This window comes from Scyliorhinus canicula, chromosome 14 (assembly GCF_902713615.1).
Source record: "Scyliorhinus canicula chromosome 14, sScyCan1.1, whole genome shotgun sequence".
NCBI lineage: Eukaryota > Metazoa > Chordata > Chondrichthyes > Carcharhiniformes > Scyliorhinidae > Scyliorhinus > Scyliorhinus canicula.
In genome coordinates this window covers 64591756-64615798 of record NC_052159.1, presented here as the reverse complement: position 1 = coordinate 64615798, position 24043 = coordinate 64591756, and the positions used below count along the sequence as shown (strand labels likewise).

Sequence of the window (24043 nt, the reverse complement as noted above, 5' to 3'; positions counted from 1 at the left end):
GATCCCTGGTCCGAATCAATACTTTGGGGTAAACCCCATCTCGTGAAGATGTGGTGGGTCAGGATCTTTGCAGCTGTCTCAGCTGTCTTAGTTGTATTCGTTCTAGAGGGGAATGCCTCTACCCATTTGGTAAAGGTATCGATTACCACCAGAACGTATTTATAGCCATTCCTACAAGGGAGCAATGGTCCTATAAAGTCGATCTGGAGGTTTGTCCAGGGGCCATTAACTGGTCGAGTATGCCGAAGTTGTGCCTTTTTAGAATACCTCTCCGGGTTATTCTGGGCGCAAATAAGGCAATTCTCGATGTAGTGACTTACATCTGTCCTTAGGTTAGGCCACCAACAGAGCTGCCTGAGGTGCCTCGTGGTTGCGTCGATCCCTTGATGCCCGTGCCCATCATGGAACAAAGGAATCATTTCATTCCTGTCCTGCTGCGGGACCACATAAAGCTGATCCTTTATGATCACACCCTCATGTGTGGTCAGTGCGTGTCTGAACTTGTCGTACTGGGGCACAAAGTTGCCTTTGAAAATCTCCCTGAGATCCTCATCCTGCTTCTGTTCTTCAGCTAAATCCCTGATATCTGTTTGTGAGACTTGAACTGCGCTCACAGGGGCGCTAGCTGGTGCGCTAGCTGGGGGTGTCCATAAGGGTCCTCGCCTGGAACCTGCCTTAGCCAGTGCGTCGTTTTACATTCCCGGGGGGGATGACCTATGGTGGCTTCTCACTTTGATAATGCCGAAGGTCCTGTCCTTCGCTTTCTCTAAAATGTGTTGGAGTAAAGGGGCTGATGGAAGGGGTTTCCCATCTGCGGAGACAAAACCTCGTGTCCTCCACAGGGGCAGAAAATCTGTTAAACTATTGCAGACATATAGACTGTCCGAATATATGTCCGCTGGGCTGGGGAAAGAATCGGGGTGGTCCACTATGTATGCTATGGCCGCGAGCTCTGCTGCCTGTGCGCCTAAGTGTCCTGGTAATTTTAATGCTATCTCTTCGAGAGCGCGCCCCTGCGCGTCCTCGACATAGATGCCGCATCCTGTGATACGCTCACCTTCTAAAACCGTGGATGAACCGTCTACGTATATCCGTAGTGGTCCACACGTGTCTGTGTGTTGGGGGCTTTGTCTGGGGTTCCCTATCTTCCTGGGGGGTGTCTTCGCTATGAAGGGTCCTGTGTTGTGTAGGGGTGCTACAATATCACAATCATGGGGCTGTCCTGGGTATTGGAGGTTGTCGGCTAAAAATGTGTGTGTGCGGGTCCGTTTTACTGTAATGTCCCGTCCTTGTAAGAGTAGTGTCCACCTAGCTGCCCTAATCTGGCTAACTGAACCGTCCTTCAGTCGACCGTCTAGGAGTAACTGTGTGGGGGTGTGCTCGGTCAAAATGGTGATGGGGTTGAGTCCGGTAATGTAAGAAAAGTATTGTACTGCCCAGAAAACTGCAAGGAGGTGCCTCTCGCAGGCTGAAAATCCTTGTTCCACTGGGTCTAACAGTCGGGAGGCATAAGCCACTGGTCTTAGCTGCTCGTGCCGTTCCTGAAGTAACACGGCCGAGAGGGTCAGATCTGTGCTCGCTACCTCTATTGCATAGGGGGAAAGTTGGTCTGGGACTTGTAGCGCGGGTGCTGCGCTAAGGGCTTTCTTTAACTCTTCCACAGCCTCTGTATGCTGCGGAAGCCATTCCCAGGGGGCTCCTTTCTTAAGGAGGTCTGAGAGTGGGGCGGCTTTTGTCGCGAATCCGTCGATGTGGTTCCGACAATAACCAACCAGTCCTAAGAACGACCGGAGGGCTGAAACATTCTGGTGAAGGGGCAATTTGACAATCGAATCAATTCTTTTGATTTCGATCTCGCGTTTGCCGTGTGTGATGACTGTTCCCAAATACATCACTTTATTTTCCAAAATCTGGGCCTTTCTTGGGTTAACTTTACAGCCAATTGAGGTTAAAAGTTGCAGGAGTTCGGCCAGAAGCGTAATGTGCTCTGCCTTTGTGTCTGTCTGCAGTAGTAGGTCGTCTACATACTGTACCAGACATTCGGGGCGGGAAAATTTTTCTAATCCATTCGCCAGCTGTCGGTGGAAAATGGAGGGGGAATTGTGGAATCCTTGTGGAAGGCATGTCCACGTATACTGTTGTGATTTGAAAGTGAAGGCAAATTTGTACTGGCACGCCTTTGCCAATGGTATTGACCAGAAGCCATTGCTAATGTCCAATACCGTGAAATATTTGGAGTTGAGTCCCTGCTTGAGCATGGTCTCGGGACTTGTAGCTACCGTGGGGGCTACTGCTGGGGTTACTTTATTGAGTTCCCGATAATCGATGGTCAGACGCCATGATCCGTCGGGCTTTCTCACTGGCCAAATAGGGGCATTATTGGTCGAGGCTACTGTTCTAAGCACACCTTGCTCCAATAAGCTACCTATTACCTTCTCTATTTCTCCCTCTGCTTCTAGGGGAAATCTGTACTGTTTCTGTGGTCTGGGGTCAGGTCCGGTAACGTCAATTTGTCCAGTCATTCTGCCACAGTCGTGCCGGTGACTGGCAAATGCTGTCCTATGTTTGTTTAATACTGCCTTTAACTTGTCTGTCCGTGTTTAGTGTAGTCAAGTCAAATGAATAGTCTCCTACTGCGCTAATCCTATTAGCGTAGTCTCCTACTGTGAGGGTAGCGGGTGCTCTGTCCGATCTTGCCATTCGCCAGACACACTGGTTCACTGGGTCGAACGACAGGCTATGTGCATTCATGAAATCTATCCCTAGGATGTGTTCTGCTGTCCGGGGAAGATTTACTAAAACTACTGGGTGTTTGGTGGAAATGTTCCCTAGCTGGATCGCTATGGGTGCTGTGATATGTCCCTGCTGCGAGTGTCCTGTGAACCCGCTAAGTGTGATGGTGGAGGTGGTCGGCCACGTGTCTGCCTGTGCCGTGGTTGTGGAATTAATCGTGGTGCGGGACCCTCCTGTGTCCCAAAGTAACTCTATGGGCTTCCCTCTAACCTTTGCTGTGACTACCGGTCTTCCGGATTGATCCCAAAGAGTGTCACAGACCCAAGTGGGGGAGCCCGAACACCGTCAGTCCGTTCCGTCCACATTGGTCTGTCCTGACTGGATCCCTATACTATGGATCGGTTTGGCTTTATTCCTGTTCAGAGTGCCTGTCTGCTGGCCTCTCTGTGATCTCTGGGGTGCATTACATTCCTTAGCCCAATGTCCTAACTGGCCACAGTTGTAGCATTCCTGCGACTTCTGTGGAGGGCTGTTCTTTCCTTCATTCACCCACGCGGGGTTTTGGTGCGCTCTCACTGCCTGTATGTCTGCTGCAGCCTGAGCTTCTTCTGGGGATTTCACTTTGCCTCTGCCCTGAACTGATTGCTCCCAAGCGCGGGACAATCTTTTCAGGACCCACTTCTCATTATGGGCCTCCTCTGAGGGGTCATAGCTGTTGCAAGCGCTCTGTCCTGCTTCTGTTGCATGAGAAATTATGGTGCGCGTCCATTTAACCATATTTTCTCGGTTCAAATGGGCTCTATTTAAATCGCCAAATACTGCGTTAAAATGGATCCACAGCCTTCCTGCGAATGCTGTGGGGTGCTCGGTTTTCTTCTGTCGGCACTTATTAAGTCCTTCTACGGGGTCACCTCGATTATACCCTATGGCATCTAAAATGGAGGTGTGCATTTCCTCTAGGGTGCCTCCGCCAACGTTCTGTGGGTCGGGGAGGGCTGCTACTACCGATGGGTCTAAACTCAGAACTGTGAGTTTAACCTGCTCTCTTTCGTCCAGGCCGTACATGGTTGCCTGTTGCTTTACCTTTGCGAAAAACTGGTGGGGGTCTGCGGTGGGGAGAAACGGAGTGATCTTTTCACACGCATCCCTTAGTTGGGTTACAGTTAAGGGGGTGGTGTAAGTAATATCGGGTGCGCCTTCTGTGGTCGCTTTCCGTTGGGTGGTGACTGGATTCATTGGTATGGTAATTATCTGATCTGTGGGGGGTTGGGGTGCTTGTCTTTTCTGCTGCGCTGCTGGCGCACATGTTCCCTGAACATAACGCTGCGCTGTCTCACTTAACTCTTTCTAGTCTGGGGCATTCTCTTCATCTAACTGCGTTCCAAAGGTGCTTTGAAACCCATTTTGTACTGAAAGCAGCGATTGCAGCTCCGCAATCTGCTTCCTGCATTTCGCATGGTCTACAGTACTCTGTCTTTGTTCTGTGGTGGCAGCATGGAGTGCTCTCAAAGCTGCTTTAAGGTCAGAGCATTGCCTCTGCAAAGCCTCTACCTGCTTCTCTGATTCTTCTCTTATCAGGACGGCACGTTGCACGTCCTGATAGGCCTTTTCGTACTGGGTCTGGGAACTGCTGAGATGGGCTAGACAAGACTGATGTGCCCTCTTGGCATCATCCACCTCTCTACCTTTCTCTGCCAACTTCCCTCTAAGATCCATATTTTCCTTTTCGATGTCCCTGACATCCACTTTACTCATTCGATTTCTCTCCTCTAATTCTGCCCGGAGCGTCTGAACGACCTATCTGTGCCTCGCAATTGTGCCAAACAGGACACAATCGCCATCGGCTTACGTGCTTTACTCATATTTTTCTTGTGAATTTGAGAGAGGTTCTCCCACCAAGTATGTCCTATACTTCCGGAACCTGTCTCCTCATTCAAACAAAACTCTTTCCAAAGGGGCCATCCCTTTCCTTGCAGATACTTGCGGAGTTCCAGCTCCCACACGGGACACTGACCTACTCGGTTACTGCTGGTCGCTGCGACCACAAACCGTTCTGGGTTCATGAGGCGTTCCATTGCCTGCATGGCCATTTTTCTGACTCACTTTAATTTGGAACAGGGGGTGTTGAGGTTATGTCTCACGAAACGGGTAAGGCTTACGCTATGTTCCGTTCACAAAACTACCGAAAGTTTGTCGCAACAAAAATGCTTTCAGGTTTTCCTTACAACCCTGTTAGTACGCATGCACTAAACACTCTTCCGAATTACGTTTATTCCTTTGAACACCTTGAATATTTGTGATTTCTTTCCTTTTTCTTTACCAGATTTCTAATTCAAATTTCAGGGTCCTCGACGGAGTGGGGGTACCACTTATAACCGTGTCCCGGCGGAGTCGCCACTAAATGTTGCACGTTTTACTTGAGTGTAATTCGCGTTTATTGGAGTGTATTAACACGCCTCCGTTTAAAGGCCGTGTGCTTAACACTGCTAGGCTCTATATGTGTATTTTCAGCTCGGGAGTCGCCAGGTGTCGTATAAACACCTCACAAATATTCCACGGTCAGGTTCAAAGTAATAAAACGATACACCGATTAGTAAGTTCCAAACGATTAGTATTTATTATTACAAATATAATAAACACGCATGCACACGCTAAGGGACTAAGCTACAACTAAACTAAGCGATCAGAATACTTAACTAAACAGGAACAGGCAAGGTCAGGGAGCGAGGCCTTCGTTTCGATCTTGGTCTGTAACCTTCAGAGAGTGTGCTGGTCGCTGGGGGTCTAGTGGGGCTGGTTCGCGTAGCGAGCGTCGTATTGTCACTTACGGTTCGGCGGCTGGTGCTCAACGGCTGGAGTCAGGATACAAGTCGAAGTTCTGGGTCGAAGTCAAAGCCGGAGCACAAAAACAGACCGGACCATGTGTGGGGGTCTATCTTTTATAGGGCCCCCAATGTCCGTGCCTTTTTGGGGCGGGCTTTTACCTTCAGGTATCGATTGGTTCAGCTCCCAATCGATATCTTTCGAATCCCCCAATGTGAGGGTCTCTCCTCGATGGAGGGGGCGGTCTCTATGGTCTTTTGTGGTGGATACCTTTGGTGCCGCTCTGTCTGGACATCCACTTAAAGTATCTATTCAAACCCAAATGTTGCCATTGTGTGTGCCCAGATCTGGATTGCCTCATTAATATGCAAAGCGTTTTGCTATTAACACCTTTGGTTGAGATCTTCCACCTGGCCAGAAACTAGTTTTGCTGCGTGCAAAATGCTAATCAGTCTTTGCAGACTGCTTGTCTTGGCTAAACTGCTTTTTCCCTGCAGTCTTAGCAGTTCTCCATCTTGTTAGCCCAGTGTCCATCTTAGGTAGCTACAGCTGTCCTGGGAAAGCACACAGCAAAGGATGCAAGAAATACAAAGCATGGAAGTAAATGCCTTGAGGCTCCCCCTCCAAGACCCTGCCCTTGAAGGAGCACCATAATGGCTGGACCCATTGAGGAAAGGTTCAGTCATCCCGACGGGAACCTTCCCCGGAATCTGCTGAGAGCAAGCCAGGTCGTTGCCGGGCATGTGGTCGCTGGCCAGGTGCCCCGGTAGAGTTAGGTGTCAGCCTAGAGCTCATACCTTCAATGAGCCTGAAGAGGATGATGCATACTATAAAATTTTCTATCGGTGCCTTGGATGGCCCCCATAAGGATTGCGGTGCAGGTGAACACGCATATCTGGACTTGGAACTGGAAAGTTGCAGGGCGGTCTCCGTTGTGGGGCAGAGTATGTTCGACCGCAATAAAGAAGGGATACAGAATTTGGACCTAACCAAACCAAAACTCGAGTGGCTGCCTGCACTGGTGAACCTTTGGACATTGCATGTACCACCATGATTCCGGTGGTTTATGACGGACTCCCGTTTATTGTGGTCATGGGACAAGGCTCCATGATTGGGTGAACCATTTGCAGCTAAATTGGCAGTGCATCCTCCAGGTGAGATCCTGAAATGAAGTATTGGGCAAGTACCTCAAAGTATTTCAACCAGGACTGGGAAAGATAAAAGCTAGCATTCATGTCGACTTGGGAGCCCAACCTCCCGTATTTTCAGGCATGTCCAGTCCCTTATGCGTTGTTGGAAAAGGTAGAGACGGAACTCAGTTGGAGAATTCACAGATTGGGCAGCACCGGTTGTTCCAGTGTTAAAACCAGACATTCAATCCAGCAATGCAGGGACTATATGCTCACTGTGAATACAGGTTCAAGGTTGGATTGCTACCCCATACCCCGTATTGAAGATCTTTATGCAAAGCTGGCGAGTGGATGATCGTTCATGTGCGATGAATTGCCTTACGGAATTGGGACTGTGTTGTCACACCGGATGGAGACCGGTGGGGAGCGACCAATTGCTTTTGCCTCTCGGACGCTGGCTGCGACAGAATGAAAATATGCACAGATCAAAAAGGAGGGTCTGGGATTGGTCTACACTATGTAAAGATTTCACCAGTACGATTGTGGCCGCCATTTTACTATTATTACAGACCATAATGCCCGTTGTCTTAGTGAGGATCCAGGATTGAGCCCCTGCTGTTGGCCACCCACAAACATTCTTTCAAGCATTGGCCAGGGGACCTGATAGCGAATGCCGATGCACTGAACCTTTACTTTGTCTTCACTGGCCCAACATAACCCCCCCCCCCCCCCACCAGGTGGACTCAGATAGACCGATTCTTGCAAACGTTTGCCACCTGGAGGTCAGCATTGACAGCTGCCAGGCGAGGTAAGGGCGTTTTAATCACAACTGTCAGAATTTCGTGTGGAGGATGATATACTGATGTGGGAGTATGCGCATCATTCCAGAAAAATGGCAGGAGTTGATATTGAAGGCGGCACGGTAGAACAGTGGTTAGCACTGCTGCCTCACAGCACCAGGGACCCGGCTTCAATTCCGAACTCGGGGGACTGTATGTGTGGACTGTGCACATTTGTCCCATGCCAATGTGGGTTTCCCCCGGATGCTCCGGTTTCCTCCCACAGTCAAATGATGTGCAGGTTAGGTGGATTAGCTGTGCTAAATTGCCCAATGTGGGATTACGGGGATTGGGTAGATGATCGGTGAAGACGCTATAGGCCGAATGACCTCCTTCTGCAATGTTGGGATTCTATGATTCTATGACCTTCATAATGATGTGTCTAAAAAGATGTTGGCACACAGTTATCATCTGGTGGCTGGGCCTGGATTCAGATATTGAGAAGATGGCCCAACAATGCTCAGTCTGTCAGGAGCACGAGAAGCTGCCACCAGCTGCTCCCCTTTACCCTTGGGACTGGCCAAGTCAGCCGTGGGCACGATTGCATGCCGACTTCTCCAGTCCATTTCTGGGTTTGATGTTGCTTCCATTAATTGACGGCCATTCAAAATGGCTGGAGGTCCACAGGATGGCAGCAACCACCTTCCGGGCAACCATCAAGAAATTGTGTTTGTCGTTTTGTACGCATGGCATTCCTGATATACTCTTTACAGACAACGGGACCCCTTTCACAAGTGAGGAGTTCTTGGGGTTTTTGAAAGCAAATTGGGTATAACACATTCGTATTGCCCTGTACCACTCGGCTACATATGGTGTGATGTTCCTTGTATTGTTCTCCAAGATAGATAAAAGTTGTAGTGTTTACAAAGAACATCTAGCTATGTATTAAAACAAAGCTACTTTATTTTACACTACTTTAAATGGTTCACACACTCTATTGAGTAATAGCTAACAAAATATCAGTATTGAATCTATGTTACAGTAATCTATTATGTCTCTCTAATACAACCAACACTCTAACTCAACCTTGCACTATCCTTCTCCTTAAGCTTCTCTCAGAATGCTTAGAGACGCAGCCTTTTATAAGACTAGTCAGTGATGCCATCTAGTGTTCAGATACATGAACATCATCTTGTTTACCCTTCACTTTCCTTAGACTATACGTATCATTACATATAGTTTAGTGGAGTGGGATGCACAGACCTTCAAAAGAGGCCTCAAGAATCAGTCTTCAGGATCGATGGCACAAGGCTGGCTTGTTTCTTATTTTCCTGCAGGACCACTCCACACGCAGTGACCGGGGTGGCCGCGGCTGAAATGCTGTGGGGAAATAGGCTTCAAACCCGCCTTAGTATGATTTTTCTTGACATAAGTGCGAAAGTGTGCCACAACTAGGAGCTGCAAGGGCATTGCCCTGTTCAGCATCAACTGCTGCTTCTCTTGCTGGTAGGAAATCGAAGATGCCTTTATTGCATCTCTATAGACATGTGCCCTCACACATATCAAAGGTTCAAATTAGCAGTGACTGGTGACATAATTTGGTCAGAATGGAAATGATTCGAACATTCCCCCATCAATCACACCTGGAATCTAGCAATTCTGTAAGGAACGATGTTGAATTTTGTGCATTTAATTTGCAGGAGCTATTCTTCCCTTATTGCATTTCACTAAATAATTATAAATAATAATATAATTATTAATGATGTGCAATAAATGTCATAAGAAAAATACATTTTATAATTCCAAGATCACTGCTTTTATATTTATACTCAGGTAAGGGAGAAAATCTCGATTACAAAATATTTGTTTTTAGGAGGGGTTTTGGGAAATTTGATATTTTCATGAAGGGGTTCTTGGGATGTTAAAGTTTGGGAACCACTGTTGTAGATGGTACAAACGAACTGTCCTTCTGACGGAGTGAATGTTTATGGTGATGAATGGTATGTCAATCAAGAAGACTGCTTTGACTTAGATGGAGCAGAGGTACTTGAGTGCTATTGAGCTTCATTCATAACAGACAAAGGAAGAGTATTGCATCCCACATTCCTGATTTGTGCTTTGTGGACAGAACCTGCCTTGGGTGAGGGGGAGCATTTTGCCTATAGTTTGTGGCGAATTAATAGATGGCAGAGAAGGAAGTAGCACTGAGTCCAACTCAACAAAATACTGTTTTGACAAAGTACTTAACTCAGGTAATTTGGTGAATGATGGAATTATAAGGATTGATCTCTTTCTAAAAGAGTATTTTTTACATTTAGCATTCAACTTTATTTTAACTAGAAATTTATTTCATATTCTTAGTTAGTGGTAAACAAGCTGTCTACTAGTGGCAGCTACACAGTTAATCGTGGCTAGTTCAAACTGGTCACTAAAGGCTGATCCAGGTGTTGGAATGTATGCCAATATACCCCTGTGCAAGGGGCAAATTCGCGAAGTGTTCCATATTTTTAGCGCCAAAACATAAAAAAAGCAATAGTTAACAATTTAAAAAGTTAATGAAAAGGAAAAAACAATTAATAATTACAGAAGGCTTTTGATTACACATGAAGTAAGTAGCATTGAGTTCAACTCAACAGAGTACTGTTTCAACAGCATACTTAATTTGGGGAAATAGGTGAGTGAAGGAGCGATTGGTATCGCCAGCAGAGAATAGGTATCGTGGATGTAGCAGAAATTGAAAAATTGCTTGAATGTGTAATTGTTTGATATCACAGAGAGAATACAAGTAATAGCCAGGCACATTGCTGAATGTAACGCCAGCCTTGCCTTTGCTGATGCTTTTTCACTCTTGATGGCCTGACAATATCGATTGTTGCCAGATTCATTTTGGTGAGGGCTTGAAGTCAGGTCTTTGCCTGTTTTCACGCCTCAATTTTATACTTAGTCTCATTTTTATTCTATGCAAAGAGAGGGAGAGAATTGGTGTGTGAAAAGGAATGAGCCTATGCAACAAGGTGGCACAGTGGTTAGCACTGCTGCCTCACAGTGCCAGGGACCCTGGTTCAATTCTGTGTGGAGTTTGCATTTTCTTTCTGTGTCTGCATGGGTTTCCTCTGGAGCTCCGGTTTCTTCCCTCAGCTTCCCACAGTTCAAAGATGTGCAGGTTAGGTGGAATAGCCATGCTAAATTGCCCCTCAGTAATAATAATAATCTATTATTGTCACAAGTAGTCTTACATTAACACTGCAATTAAGTTGCTGTGAAAGTCCCCTAGTCGCCACACTCCGGCGCTTGTTCGGGTACACTGAGGGAGAATTCAGAGGTCCAAATTAACTAATAGCACGTCCTTTGGGACTTGTGGGAGGAAACCGGTGCACCCGGAGGAAACCCATGTAGGTAGGGTTATCTTTCAGAGGGTCGGTGCCGACTCAATGGGCCGAATGGCCTCCTTCTGCACTGTAGGGATTCAGTGATTCTATGTGTGGGGTATCTTCCTCCAGTTTGCATCCTCAAAATAAGAAGCACCAATTTATGAGCAAGATGGTAAAGTGATGAATGGAAAGGAAGTGGCTGAACTGTGAATTGAGAAAGCATTCATCTGAAAAACAGAATAATAAAAAGTTGCTACCAGGTGAAAGCAGAATGCTGTTAGAACCTGGCAGCCAGCAAGAAGTAAAAGAGTGTGACTGTTTCCCTATTCTGAATTCAGGTTCTAGAATCATTGAATTCCTACAGAATGTGCAGAAGGGGGCCATTTGGCCCATCAAGTCTGCACCAGCGCTCTGAAAGAGCACCCTACCTGGGCTCATGCCCCCACCCTATCCCTGGATATCATTCTGTACACTAAGGAGTAATTTAGGACGGCCAATCCACCTAACCTACACATCTTTGAACTGTGGGAGGAAAGCTTTGCATGAGGAAGAAACCTATACAGACACCGAGAGAAAATGCAAACTCCACACAGTCACCCAAGGCCGGGAGTGAACCTGGGTCCCTGGCGCTATGAGGCAGAAGTGCTAACCACTGTGCCATTGTGCCGCATAGGCTCATGTCTTTTCACACACCAATTCTCTCCTTCTCTTTGCATATTCTGTGAGTTTGCTATCTTCGCCACCCTCCCCCATAGTTAACTTGCTGCATTACTGCCAGTAAGGAGGATAAAATACCTTCCCAAATGCCCTCACAACAAACACCCTCACATTTGAACTTTGGTTCTCAAATATGCCTCATTTTGCAGTCATCTAAACTTGTCATGGAGCCAACCAAATGCTTATGAGGTAAGCAAACTACTGCAGATACTGGAAATTTAAAACAAAAACAAAAAATACAAAACTCAGCAGTTCAGGAAGCATTTGTGGAGAGAGAAAGAAAGGAGTAATGCCTCAGATTTATGACCTTAAGCAGACAACTTGCAAGAAATTACACTCTCCAAATGGGCACGTCTACCAGTCATATACAAATGAGTTAGGGCCTCACCGTAGTTTGTAAAGAATGGTTGATACACGAGAAAGATATTCTGGTTGAATTTTCTTTATTTCTTCAATGGTTGCCTGTCATCAAAATTAGTTTTCAGAAATTCTTCACTAAACTTAAAAACAGTTCTTTAAATTTGCAAGATTTCTATATATTTAATTGCAGTTTGGTATTGAATGCTGTCAAAATATTATAAGTATTCACTTCATATCAGACTTTAAATATTCAGTATATAACCAATTTCCAGCTGTGCCTTTTCACAATATAATGACATTGTCTCTGTTTCTGTTAATCCACGAGTATTAATTTGACATTTATAACGGACACTTTCCTTCATGGGAAGCTGTACAGATATTACATTTTGATTTTAGTATTTAAATTGTGCTTGTGAACAGCAAAAGTTACAGTTAATAGTTTTTGTTGTTCTTTGTCTTTCATTTTCTGGTAATGTTCCAACAAAATATGAAACAAAAATATAAATATTATAATTCTTTGTAAGTATTGTTAATGTGATCTGCAAAACAAATGATAAACTGTAATAATCGGTTAGTATATAATACTATTACTATTAACTCGTCTATCTGAAAGGTTTGCACCATATTGTGGTAATCATTGAATATAAAATTATATGAAAATAGATTTTCCTACTTTTGGTATTGAGTTATTAAATCAATTTATTGTAAGGGCCTATAGTAGGCAGCAGATCCTGCTTCCGTAGAGCACTGCTGGGCGTTCAGGAACCTATATATAAGTCATGAGATGATCAGTTAACATGAATATGCATTGTGGTTAATATATACATTTACTTCTTTAAAATATTCCTAATCAAATTGTATTGGATTGATGAACTACCACACCTTCTTTTCACTGCTGACATGGTCTTCTGAAATGTCAAATCGGTTGCTTTCTCAAAAAAACCTTTTTGAAAGTTGTGGCACCCCCTACCACCCAACCGGCTCCCATGACATTAGGGGCACATTGAAGAGCTTCTGGCCACAATCGTTCAATCCTCTTTAGGCATCGGGTTTGTCCCAGAGGACTGTAGATTGTTTAAAAAAGTGAAATACAACAAATTCTTCAATTGCACGCCAGTCAGCCTGGCAACAGTGGTGGGAAATCTTTGAGACTAACAACAGTGCCTTTCTACAGTGTACTATAATTACATGAAATATCCCATGAAACTTTACAGGAATTTTGGAACAAATATTTACGCTAAATCACCGAAGAAGATTTTGGGTGGGATTCTCCATCAGCCGATGCCGGAATCAGGCACCGATTGACGCAAAATCAAAATTCTCCGTCACCTTGACAGCGGCGCAAATGTGTTCCAGAACGCACGTACAGTAATCCCCGTATGCATGTCATTCGCAGGCCTGACCTGGTATTCTCCGGGGCCTCCATGATTCTCCACCTCCGATGAGCTGAGTTCCCAATGGCGCGGTTCACTTGTGCTTTTACAAATCATGAACAGGCATTGTAGCTGATGGGGGAGAGAGAGGAGGTAGGACACAGAGAGGCGTGACACTGGCTGGGATGGGGGCTGTATGTCAGGGCCGGGGAGTGAGGGGGGTGACGGGGGAATGGGCCGAGTGACCGGGGTGACCCCCATGGGACCGGGACAGTGTCCAGGCATGGACTGCTGTTGCCATGGCCTGCAATGCAGCCATCTTGCTGCGCACCCAACTGACCACCCATCTTGGCCCGTGGTTCTGCAGAGTGACACTGGCCGTATGAATGCCCCCAGCTCTTAACCCCGTACCACACACTCAGCCACACCCCCCACCACCCAACCGGCTGCCACCTGCCGGCGGGGCAGCAGGTGGTCCACTCAAGAGCAATGCCCACTGTAGCCCCTACGGGTGCGCCAGGCAGGGGCTGTGGAGCGTACCCCTGGCAAGGCAGCGGCAGTTGGCGATAACCCTGGCATCCGGGACAGGTGCCAGAGCCAGAGGACCCCACAATGCTGGGCACCAACAGGGCCAGGGGTGCAGAGATGGGGGAGGAGCCATGAAGGGGCAGAGCCCGCAGTGCCAACCGGGGCCACCACGTAGCCCAGTGAACCTGGTTGGGCACGGGGATACGCACCATGTTAACATGTCGGCCTTTCATCCCCTGCAGGCAATGGATATTGGGATTCCCTTTCTGGCCATTCGCATGAGTGCAATGAGGCTAATGGTGACAGGTTCCACACTTTTTCACAAGACAGACATGTTCCCGCCTTCTCGATTTTGGTATCTATCTCCGTCAACCTAAAATAGCTTCTGGCTGTCTCCTTCATTCCTACAATACCAAAATGGCCTGAGTGTGTTTAATATACATTTCCTTAATAATGGTGGAATGATGACTCTCATTTTTCAGAGGACACAACCTGCCCATATGGATAATTCAAGTCTTAGGGTGGAATATTGGTTTAACTCAGGGTTTCATAGAATTCACAGTGCAGAAGGGGGCCATTCGGCCTGTCATGTCTGCACCGGCTCTTGGAGAGAGCACCCTACCCAACCCCACACCTCCACCCTATCCCCATAACCCAGTAACCCCATCCAAACGTTTTGGACACTAAAGGAAATTTAGAATGGCCAATCCACCTAACGTGCAAATCTTTGGACTGTGGGAGGAAACCGGAGCATCCAGGGGAAACCCTGCAAAGACTCCTTTCTTGCCTCGAAGTACCATGTCCATAACCTCTGACAGTGCTGGTTCATTTCTGGTATGCCTCTGTCCTATGGTTACAGGAGTGTTATCTACTTGCTCAAAGTAGAAAATGGTTGCACACAAACAACTCATTTACAACCTATTTAGGAAGGGTTATCGGGAGAGTCCATTTGCGTTCCCATGAAGGTTTTACTGACGATATTTGATGGTACATGTGTGCTGAGAAGAGCAATACCCACCTCTGCATTCTGCTCGCTGTTAATGATGGAATCCCAGTATGAGGTCCACAAATCATGGGCGATGGTCTGTCAATTAAATGAATTTCCTCTCATACAGGAATTGGTAGAACCTTTTTATTCCAAAAATAGTCTCAGCTCGAAATTTATTGTTGCAAGGTACTTGCTATCTTGGTAACTGAGTTTGTTTTAGCATAGCACATGGCAGGCTTCTCTCCAAGGTTGTTTCCTTCGGATTTTTCAGTTCGCCCAATGGCTGCCCAACCATTGTTTCTCCAATGGCACCCCCATCGGCATGCAGCGACAATTTCAATTATTTATTATTTCCTCAGGCACTGTTTGACTTTTGTTTTGGATGCCTACAAATGTTTGCGTACCTCATCGTCAGTTTTTATATGGTGGATTCAAAATTAAGTCTGCAGGCCTTACAGGTTCAACCAAAATGTAGAGCTTTATTTTGAAGATGTTAATACAACAGGCTGTGATGTTAGGCAGCCGGTTTGCCCATGAAAACGGCCTAGCTTGACTTAATGCAGCCTTTCTTAAAATTCTACAAGGCTGCTTGTGAGGAAACACTAAAAACACCTTGAATGCACAATGCATTTGAATGTTGCATTGTCAGAGATGCCACCATTTGGTTGACATGTTACATGGACAACTGGTGGACATCTGTGGCGGTATTCTCCTTTTTGGGGATTAAGTCCCCACGCCGGCGGGAAAACCGGCGCCAACCACTCCGGCGTCAACAACCCCCAAAAGTCCGGAATTCTCCACATTTCCGGGGGCTAGGTGGGCGCCAGAGGAGTTGTGGCCATTCCAGTCGGCGGCAAAGGGCCGACACGTGTTCGCTCAAGCACGGATGGGCCGGCATGATCTCACACATGCGTGGAATGGCCGGCGTGATTCCGCGCATGCGCAGACCAGCCGGCGTATTTTCTCGTATGCGCAGGGTTTCACTTCTTCGCGCCAGCGTCGGGCAGCTTGACAGAGCCCTACAGGGGCCGGCGCGAAAGAAAGATATCCCCCCATGGAACATGCCTGCCCGCAGATCAGTAAGATCAGGGCCAGGCCACTGTGGGGGCCCCCCCTCCGGATTGGATCCTCCCTCGCCCCCCTCGAGGACCACCTCCACACACTCACCTGCCAGGTCCCGTCTTGCGTGAGGTGAGTAATTCATGCCAGCAGGCCTGGCCAAAAATAGACGGCCGCTCGGCCCATTGGGGCCCGGAGAATCGCCGGTGGGGGGGTGCTGTCAACGGCCCCTGACCAGCAAGGCGGGAGCCCCGCCGCCGTCCATAAAACAGCACCAGAGAATAGGGCAGCCGGCGTTGGGGTGGGATTCCCGCCTCCCCCCGGGGATTCTCCGACCCGGCGGGGGGGTCGGAGAATCCCGGCCCTGGTGTGAGAAATTAAAATGTGACAATGGTATTTGAGACCTGATTCAAAGTGGGATTATACTACATGTTGTGGCAGTAGATATCTAACTTGTGCTTCTTATGACTTTTAGAAGGGAATTATATCTTGTTTAGCTGGGTTTTACGCTGAACCCAATATTTGTTCGACATTGACTTCAATATCTTAAAATTTCCCACAGCATTCGATACCAAGGCATTGAATTGAGCGTGAACAAACCAACTAAACATCTTTTACAAATGTTTTTCTAACAGCATTTTAATCAAAATTGATTCTTCCCTGTATTAATATCTCCCTTATTTTCTTCCAAGGGCTCTCAACTGATTCATCAAAAGATATCCCCTCCCAATGAGAAGCAAGGCTCCCCAATCCAGTCATTCATAATTTTGGAACAATACAATGCCATCCGCCTCGTGCAAATTATCCATCAGTCTCTGGCAGCAATGAGCAAAGTGATAAGAGGAACATCTTTACTGACGTCTTCTGTACAGAAGCTGGCCACTGCATTAATGAATCAAGAGGTACAGATTGACCTTCAGAAATGTATCATTATTTCATTCTACATTTTGTGTTAATTGAACCTGAGGCAATTACATATTGACTGTTTACTCCCCTTTTGTTGTTTGGTTATGCTTATTTGAAGAATCTAATAGATGTGAAATAAACAAATAACCCTGATCCAAGTAGACGCAGTTAATCATTTAGAAACAGTTGACATTCAAGAAATGGTCAATACTTCCTGGCTCATGCAAAACATTTTGTTCCTAATATGTACAGATGATTTCATAAAAATGAAGTTAAGTGTTTCATCTAGTTAATTGAAGTGTTTTTTAAAAATTACATTTATTTTCAGCAGATTTGCTGTGATAAATTGAGTAAGTACTTTTTGTGGGTAACTAATTGAGATAGAAACCCAGTTATTTTTCCCCAAATTCAATCCCTTCAAATTTACTAGCGTGACTTGACCCTTCCATGATTTGTCCGCAGAATTCTATTGCATCTAATTACCATAATATTGTAATGACGACCAATGCTAATACGGCCCTCTAATTTTCTGGATTTATGTTGATAATGCAGTATGGTTACATTAAGATGAGAGATACAGGCTCCCACTGCTCTTAGGATAAATGTGAGTGGCACAAATGAGAGTTTTTGAGCCTGAGGAAAGCTGAAATTTTGAGTAATGATAATTGCAGCGGGAACAATTTTTTTGAGCGATTTTTTGGCAATAGCAAATAGGAACAGGAGTAGGCTATCTGATCTCTCAAGCCTGTCCCTCCGTTGAATAAAATCATGGCTGATGTGCTACCTCAAATCTGTTTTCCTGGTCTATCGCAATGTGCCTTGTGTGATGAATGTAGGTATTTGGTGGAGTACGGGTTAAAAGGCTGGGTTAATGTGTGTGTGACTGCTGCAGTCATGTTTCAAAAGATTTCAGCTTAGTAAGATGGGTGGAGCCAAGGTATCAGGTATTTTTCAGAAAGCAGGCTCAGTTGTGAGCTATATCAAGCTGTGAACAGGACGGGATTCTTTGAAAACCGGCAGGGCGGGCATCTCCCGGGCGAAGGAGTGGCGTGAACCACTCCGGCATCGGGCCACCCTGAAGGTGCGGAATCCTCTGCACCTTCAGGGGCTAGGCCAGCGGCAGAGTGGTTTGTGCCGGCCGGTGCGGAAGGGCTTGGTGCCACGCTAACCAGCGGCAAAGGGCCTCCGCTGGCCGGCGTGAGTTGGCACATGTGCGGAAGCGCCATCGTATGCTGGTGTCATCCCAGCGCATGCGCAGGTAGGGTTCATCTCCGTACCAGCCATAGTGGATCGGTACCCTAGCCCGTGCGGAGGAATAGAGTGCCCCCATGGCACAGGTCCACCCACAGATTGGTGGGCTCCGATCGCGGGCCAGGCGGGGCCCGATTCGCGCCCCCGCCAAATCCTCGTCGCCGGAGAATTTGGCAGCCGGCAGGGGCGGGATTTATGCCGCCCCCCTGGCAATTCTCCGACCCAGCCCCGGGGGGGGGAGGGGGAGGGAGGGGGGGAGGGGGGGAAGGGGGGGGGAAGGAGGGGGGAGGGGGGGGAAGGAGGGGGGAGGGGGGTGGGGGGGGAAGGAGGGGGGAGGGGGGAAGGAGGGGGGAGGGGGGGGAAGGGGGGAGGGGGGGGGGAAGGGGGGAGGGGGGGAGAATCCCGCCCCAGAAGTCAAGCAGCTTGCTCTCACTGCAGTCTAGTTAAAAGATTAACAGTATTTCCAAGCAGTGCAGACTTGTCTCAGAACAGGGGATCTGAAACAAATTGAGAAGCATCTTCTGAAGGCATCGAGCCAGAGTTTCTGCATGGTTCTGACAGGGCTCAGATTTTTTCTTTCAAACAGTGGCACAAGACCTTTCTTTCTCAAAGAACATCTCCGTAAAGGAGGTATTTCTATATGCTAATGGTATTTAAGCGGATTGAGAGCAGAGATTTTTTTCTTGTTGATTTAGTGGGAAAAAAGATAGCAGTTATGGGTATTGTATTCACTGTAATTGAGTAGCATTGTTTTAAGGGGTAATCGTAAGCTATTTTCTAGTGCGCTGTTAAACATATTTTAATACTGTGTTAAAATAAAGTTTGCTTTAATATACCATATCCTTATTTCATAGAATCCCTACAGTGCAGAAGGTAGCCATTCGGCCTATCACATCTGCACCGACCCTCTGAAAGATCACCCTACCTAGGCCAACCCCCCGCAACCTCACCGAACCTTTTGGACATTAGGGGCAATTTAGCATGGCCAATTCACCTGTCCTGCACATCTTTGGACTATGGGAGGAAACCAAAATACCCGGAGGAAACCCACATAGACATGAGGAAAAAGTGCAAACCCCACACAGACAATCAACCAAGGGTGGAATCAAACCCAGGTCCCTGGTGTTGTGAGGCAGCAGTGCTAACCACTGTGCCACCGTGCCGTAATTTCTTTGTGAAATCACTCCTGCAGCAAAATATCCTTTCCACAGTCTTAAAAGATTAAAATAAAATATTGGGGTTTCTGTCCAACTCGCTTCTAATTCTCAATTCGCCGGATGGCTTTTTTACACATACCATGGAACTGACCCAGTCGCTCGGTTCCATGACTCTGGAAATCTCTCCTTGGTCCTGGAGGTCCTGCAGCTGTTGCTTGAGGCGGTCGTTAAGGGGTGCTGGGACCCTGTAAGATGCGTGCACCACAGGCGTGGCATTCGGTTTTAATAAAATCTTGTAGGTGTATGGGAGCGTGCCCATGCCCTCGAAGACGTCGTGGTACTGATTAATAATAGCGTCGAGCTGCGCCCTGAAATCAGTGTCCTGAAAGGCAGACACGTCAGCAGGAGAGAGAGAGTGAACTCTCTGAACTAGGTTCAACAGCTTGCATGCCTGCGCGCCAAGCAGGGAGGCTTTTGAGGAGCCCACGATTTCAAAGGGAAGGTTGGCTTTGTGTGACCTGTGCGTCACTTCAAGTTGGCATGAGCCGCTGGCAGCAATGGCATTGACATTATAATCTAATAGCTGGCAGGTTGATGGCAGGATGGCTGGTTTGACACGAACGCTTTGGAGGTCAGACTCCATGAGATTTGCGGAGGCACCGGTGTCCAGGTGGAATCGTATTTGGAACTGGTTGACCGTAAGGGTGGAGCACCACTCATCGTCCGGATCGATGCTGTATACCGGTAGAGGCTGGATTCTTTGCTTCGGGGACACCCTGTTTTTTGTAATGATACCGACTCAAAAAGGCGCCTTCGGGTCCTCGGTGTCAATATCAGGCAGCAGGTCCAAATCGGGCTCAGTGACCGTGGGTTGAATGGCCCAGACATCCCTGCGAGGCTGGCTGGAGCGACGAGAGTTGGCAGGCTGAGCTGATCTGCATAAAGCAGCATAGTGGCCAACATTGCCACATTGCAGGGATCGTCGGGATTTGGCAGGACATTGCCGCTTTAAATGGGCGGAGCCACAGTTGCCGCACGTTGTAGCGTCAGTACGCTCGCTGCACCACCGCGCATGCGCGATGCGGTCGTACGTGGTGTGCACCTGCGCAGTACGTTCGACGACGTCGCCGTCCCCTCGTTCGGTGAGCACAAGCGCGGGAGTCCGCGAGAAGCGAGCGAAATGGCCGCCCTCATCCAGGCTGAGGCCCTGGAGTTGCTTGATTGCTTGGACCCGTTCTGCCTCGTGGAGACCTTGCCGTGCCGTTTCAGCCGCTTGCATGTGGGAATACCGACTAGTGGCGTGTTCATGTAGCACGCAGGTCTCGATGGCAATCGCTGGGGTGATCTGCTTTACCTTGAGGAGTTGCTGGCGTAGGGGGTCCGACTGAACACCGAAAACGATCTGGTCGCATATCATGGAGTCAGAGGTGGACCCATAATGACAGGACTGCGCAAAGATGCGGAGGTGGGTGCGAAAGGACTGGAAATTTTCATCCTTACCCTGCAAACGCTGTTGGAAGATATAGCGCTCGAACCTTTCATTCATCTCGATGTCGCAGCGACTGTCAAACTTGAGGACGTCTTGAATTTTGATTTGTCTTCACCATCAGCAAAGGTGAGAGAATTGAAGATGTGGATGGCATGATCTCCGGCCGTGGAGAGGAAGAGAGTGATCTTCCTGACATCTGAGGCAGCTTCCAGGTCTGTGGCTTCAAGGTATAGCTGGAAGCATTATTTTAAGATCTTCCAGTTGGCCCCTAGGTTACCGTTGATGCGGAGCGGCGGCGGCGGGCGGACGCTGCCCATGTTGCAGGATGGCTGTATGCTGGTGGAAGGCAGATCACTTGCAGGTAGGTCTAAGAAGTTCTAATATCCCTCAACTACTGGTACCATGATGTGTTGGGTGCCCTGGATCCGTGGAACACATACAGGCTACCAACACTTAAAATAGTACAACATTATTTTATTAAGCTAGAAACTGTTGAACATACTTTCACTGTGGGTTAACACAATGTTAGATTAAACTAAAGACCTATGCCTATCCTAACCAGTCTATGCACTCAGCACATGGTGAAGATCTGTGCTGTAAGCTTTAAGCTCTGTCCTTCTGAGAGGCTGCATCCCGAATGAGCGGGAAAACTGATGCCCTCTGTCTTTATCATGAGTGTGCTCTAACTGGTGATTGGCTGCGGTGTTGTGCGTGTTGATTAGTCTTACTATGTGTCCATCAGTGTGTGTGTCTGCACCATTATATACTGGTGTATATTATGACTGGGGTTTAAGAAGAACAAAGAAGAACAAAGAAAAGTACAGTACAGGAACAGGCCCTTCGGCCCTCTGCACCAAACCTTAGCGCATCAGGCCACTTTGGTTAGACAAGGGGCATTTCTGTATTATCATTCAGTGCAATTGGGGCATATATACATCAGACAATTGACATACTTTTTAAGGATGCAGGAGACTTCATTGACTGGCATCACAACAACACAGGGAGCAAGATAAGTCCATTCATTTTTATAGCCTTTTTGGCATTTCCAGAATCCAAGGTGCTATATACGGCAACCACTCTGCTTTGTAAGTGTTTTTGTGAACCCAATTGACTTGGTCAGTGGCAGAGTTTCCAATTCTTGAATGTATAAATTGTGTGTGATATGCAGAGAGTCATACTAATAATGCAGTAAGCTCTCCTTTAACTCATCAAGGAAGAAAATCATATCATAGATAGCTCTGTAAAGAAAGCATACCTCCACTCCATGGATAATGACCCCCACCTATGGTTGTGCTACATGCGCACATATGCCGCCGCCAAAGTTTATTTTAAATTCTTTCACAGGATGTGAATATCATTGGCTCGGCTAGCATTTATTTTCCATCCCTAATTGCGTTTGGGAAAGTGGTGATGAACTTTCTTCTTGGAGTGGAGGTATGCTTTCTTTGCAGAGCTATCTATGATATGATTTTCTTCCTTGATGAGTTAAAGGAGAGCTTAATGCATTATTAGCATGACTCTCTGCAACCAAAGTGGCCTGATGCGCTAAGGTTTGGTGCAGAGGGCCGAAGGGCCTGTTCCTGTACTGTACTTTTCTTTGTTCTTCTTTGTTCTTCTTAAACCCCAGTCATAATATACACCAGTATATAATGGTGCAGACACACACACTGATGGACACAACTTTCTTCTTGAACCACAGCAGTCCATGTGATTCACATACACCCACAGTGCTGTGAAGAAACGATTTCCAGGATTTTGGCCCAATCATAGTGAAGGAACAGTGATATTGTGAAGGCTCATGACATATACTGGAGGCTTCCAATAGTTAACAAAGAGGTTTATTGATGAAAGGCAAAGGAAGTTAAATAGGCACAGTACACCCTACAACAGGTCTTAACACTTCGGCTCTCTGGTCTACACTGCCTGGGGTCCTGCTCCCAGGGTCCCCAACTCCCCATTGGCCAGGGTTCACGTGTTCCCACGCTGTTGGCCCCGAGCTGGACATGTAGTCCGTGGAGCTGCCCCCTTGAAGGGGCCGCACTGCCACATCCCTCCCCCCTTACAACACTCCAAAATCTATGCACAGAAGTTACAAATGTCAATAGAGACTACAGGGGAAATATAATCCATCAAAAAGTAAATCTACATCACCTCAGGAGGGACCATTTCCATCACGTCAGGAGGCACCATTTCAACGACAGGTGAACTAGCCTCATCGGCCTCAGCAGAGGCAGCTTGCTGAACAGAAACAGGAACCCTGGCTTCCTTTAGCTGGACAGTGTTACAGGAGTATTCATAAAGCTAGCTGGATTTGTCGACTCCAAGTTGAGGGTCGCCACCCCGAGACTCCTCAAGTGATTGACTTGCTTTCTGACTGTCTTCCTGTTCACATTGACCTCATAAGATAACGGCCCTGATTGGGCCACAACCTGTCCTTCTAACCGAAGCAAACCTGAGGCACAATTACAGACTGAAACAGATACAGACCAGTCCCCCTTCTGCTCTGACTGCTGACTCTTCTGGGAGGTCTGCCGTGCCTCCACCCATCGCACTAAAGTTGGAAAGGCAAGAACCAATCAAGTTCTCAACCGATGATCAGCTCAGCTGGTGTGACCTCCGTGGTTGAATGAGGGGTTAAGTTGTACATTAACAAATGATTTCAACCTCTGGTGAAGGGGTTTATCATTTGCTTTTTCATGGCATTTTTGAAAGTTTGGACGGCCCTCCCAACCATACCATTCGATGCTGGGTGATAGGGGGCCGTCCTTGTGTGTCTTTTGCCATTGGTTCACACAAAAACCCTGAAATCATCGCCGGCCATTCCCAAGGGTGACGGAAGGTAGCAAAGATTGCAGCATTTATCAAGGGTGACACTGCTGTTCAGTGGTTTTATCTATGCTTGCCTACCAGATGTAAGTCTATGCCAGCATCTTCATATTTGTCTGCCCTGGGTCGGTGCTATGTAGCTCTTGGAGGGGCCCCTTGGCCTGAGGTGGGATAACCACCCATAATCCCCACAGAATCATGCCGTCTTCACATGTCAACTCATCCTGACAAGTGAAGTAGGGCCTTAGCTATTCGGACTTCTTATAATGCCAGGCAGACTGTATCATTTGAAATAATAGGGTCTCTTTCAGCCCAGTTATGGATGTGCCCCGTGGACACTTACATAGTGTTGAGGAAGTTTGAAGCTAGAATGATCTCCTGGGGTATAGGTGGTGGCAGAATGCTCTTAAGTCGGGGCAGGTGATTTCATGTTTGAATCCCAGGCCAGTGCTGAAAAGTATAATTGTCGGTGGCCAACAACTGGACGAATGCTGCACACTCATCGAGGCTATGGGCGGTATGGACTTTTCTTCCCTTACAAGGCCTAGTAATC

At 47.2% G+C, this 24043-nt stretch overlaps 1 protein-coding gene across 2 annotated transcripts in view; it reads left to right on the top strand.

Moving 5' to 3' along the window:
• LOC119977114 (cytoplasmic dynein 2 heavy chain 1) overlaps positions 1–24043 on the top strand; it is a 734352-nt gene that overhangs the window by 627300 nt on the left and 83009 nt on the right. For both annotated transcript variants that reach the window (XM_038817726.1, XM_038817724.1), the window contains one exon: positions 16554–16763. In XM_038817726.1, coding sequence (XP_038673654.1) covers positions 16554–16763 — 210 coding nt within the window. The remainder of the gene's footprint in view (positions 1–16553; positions 16764–24043) is intronic.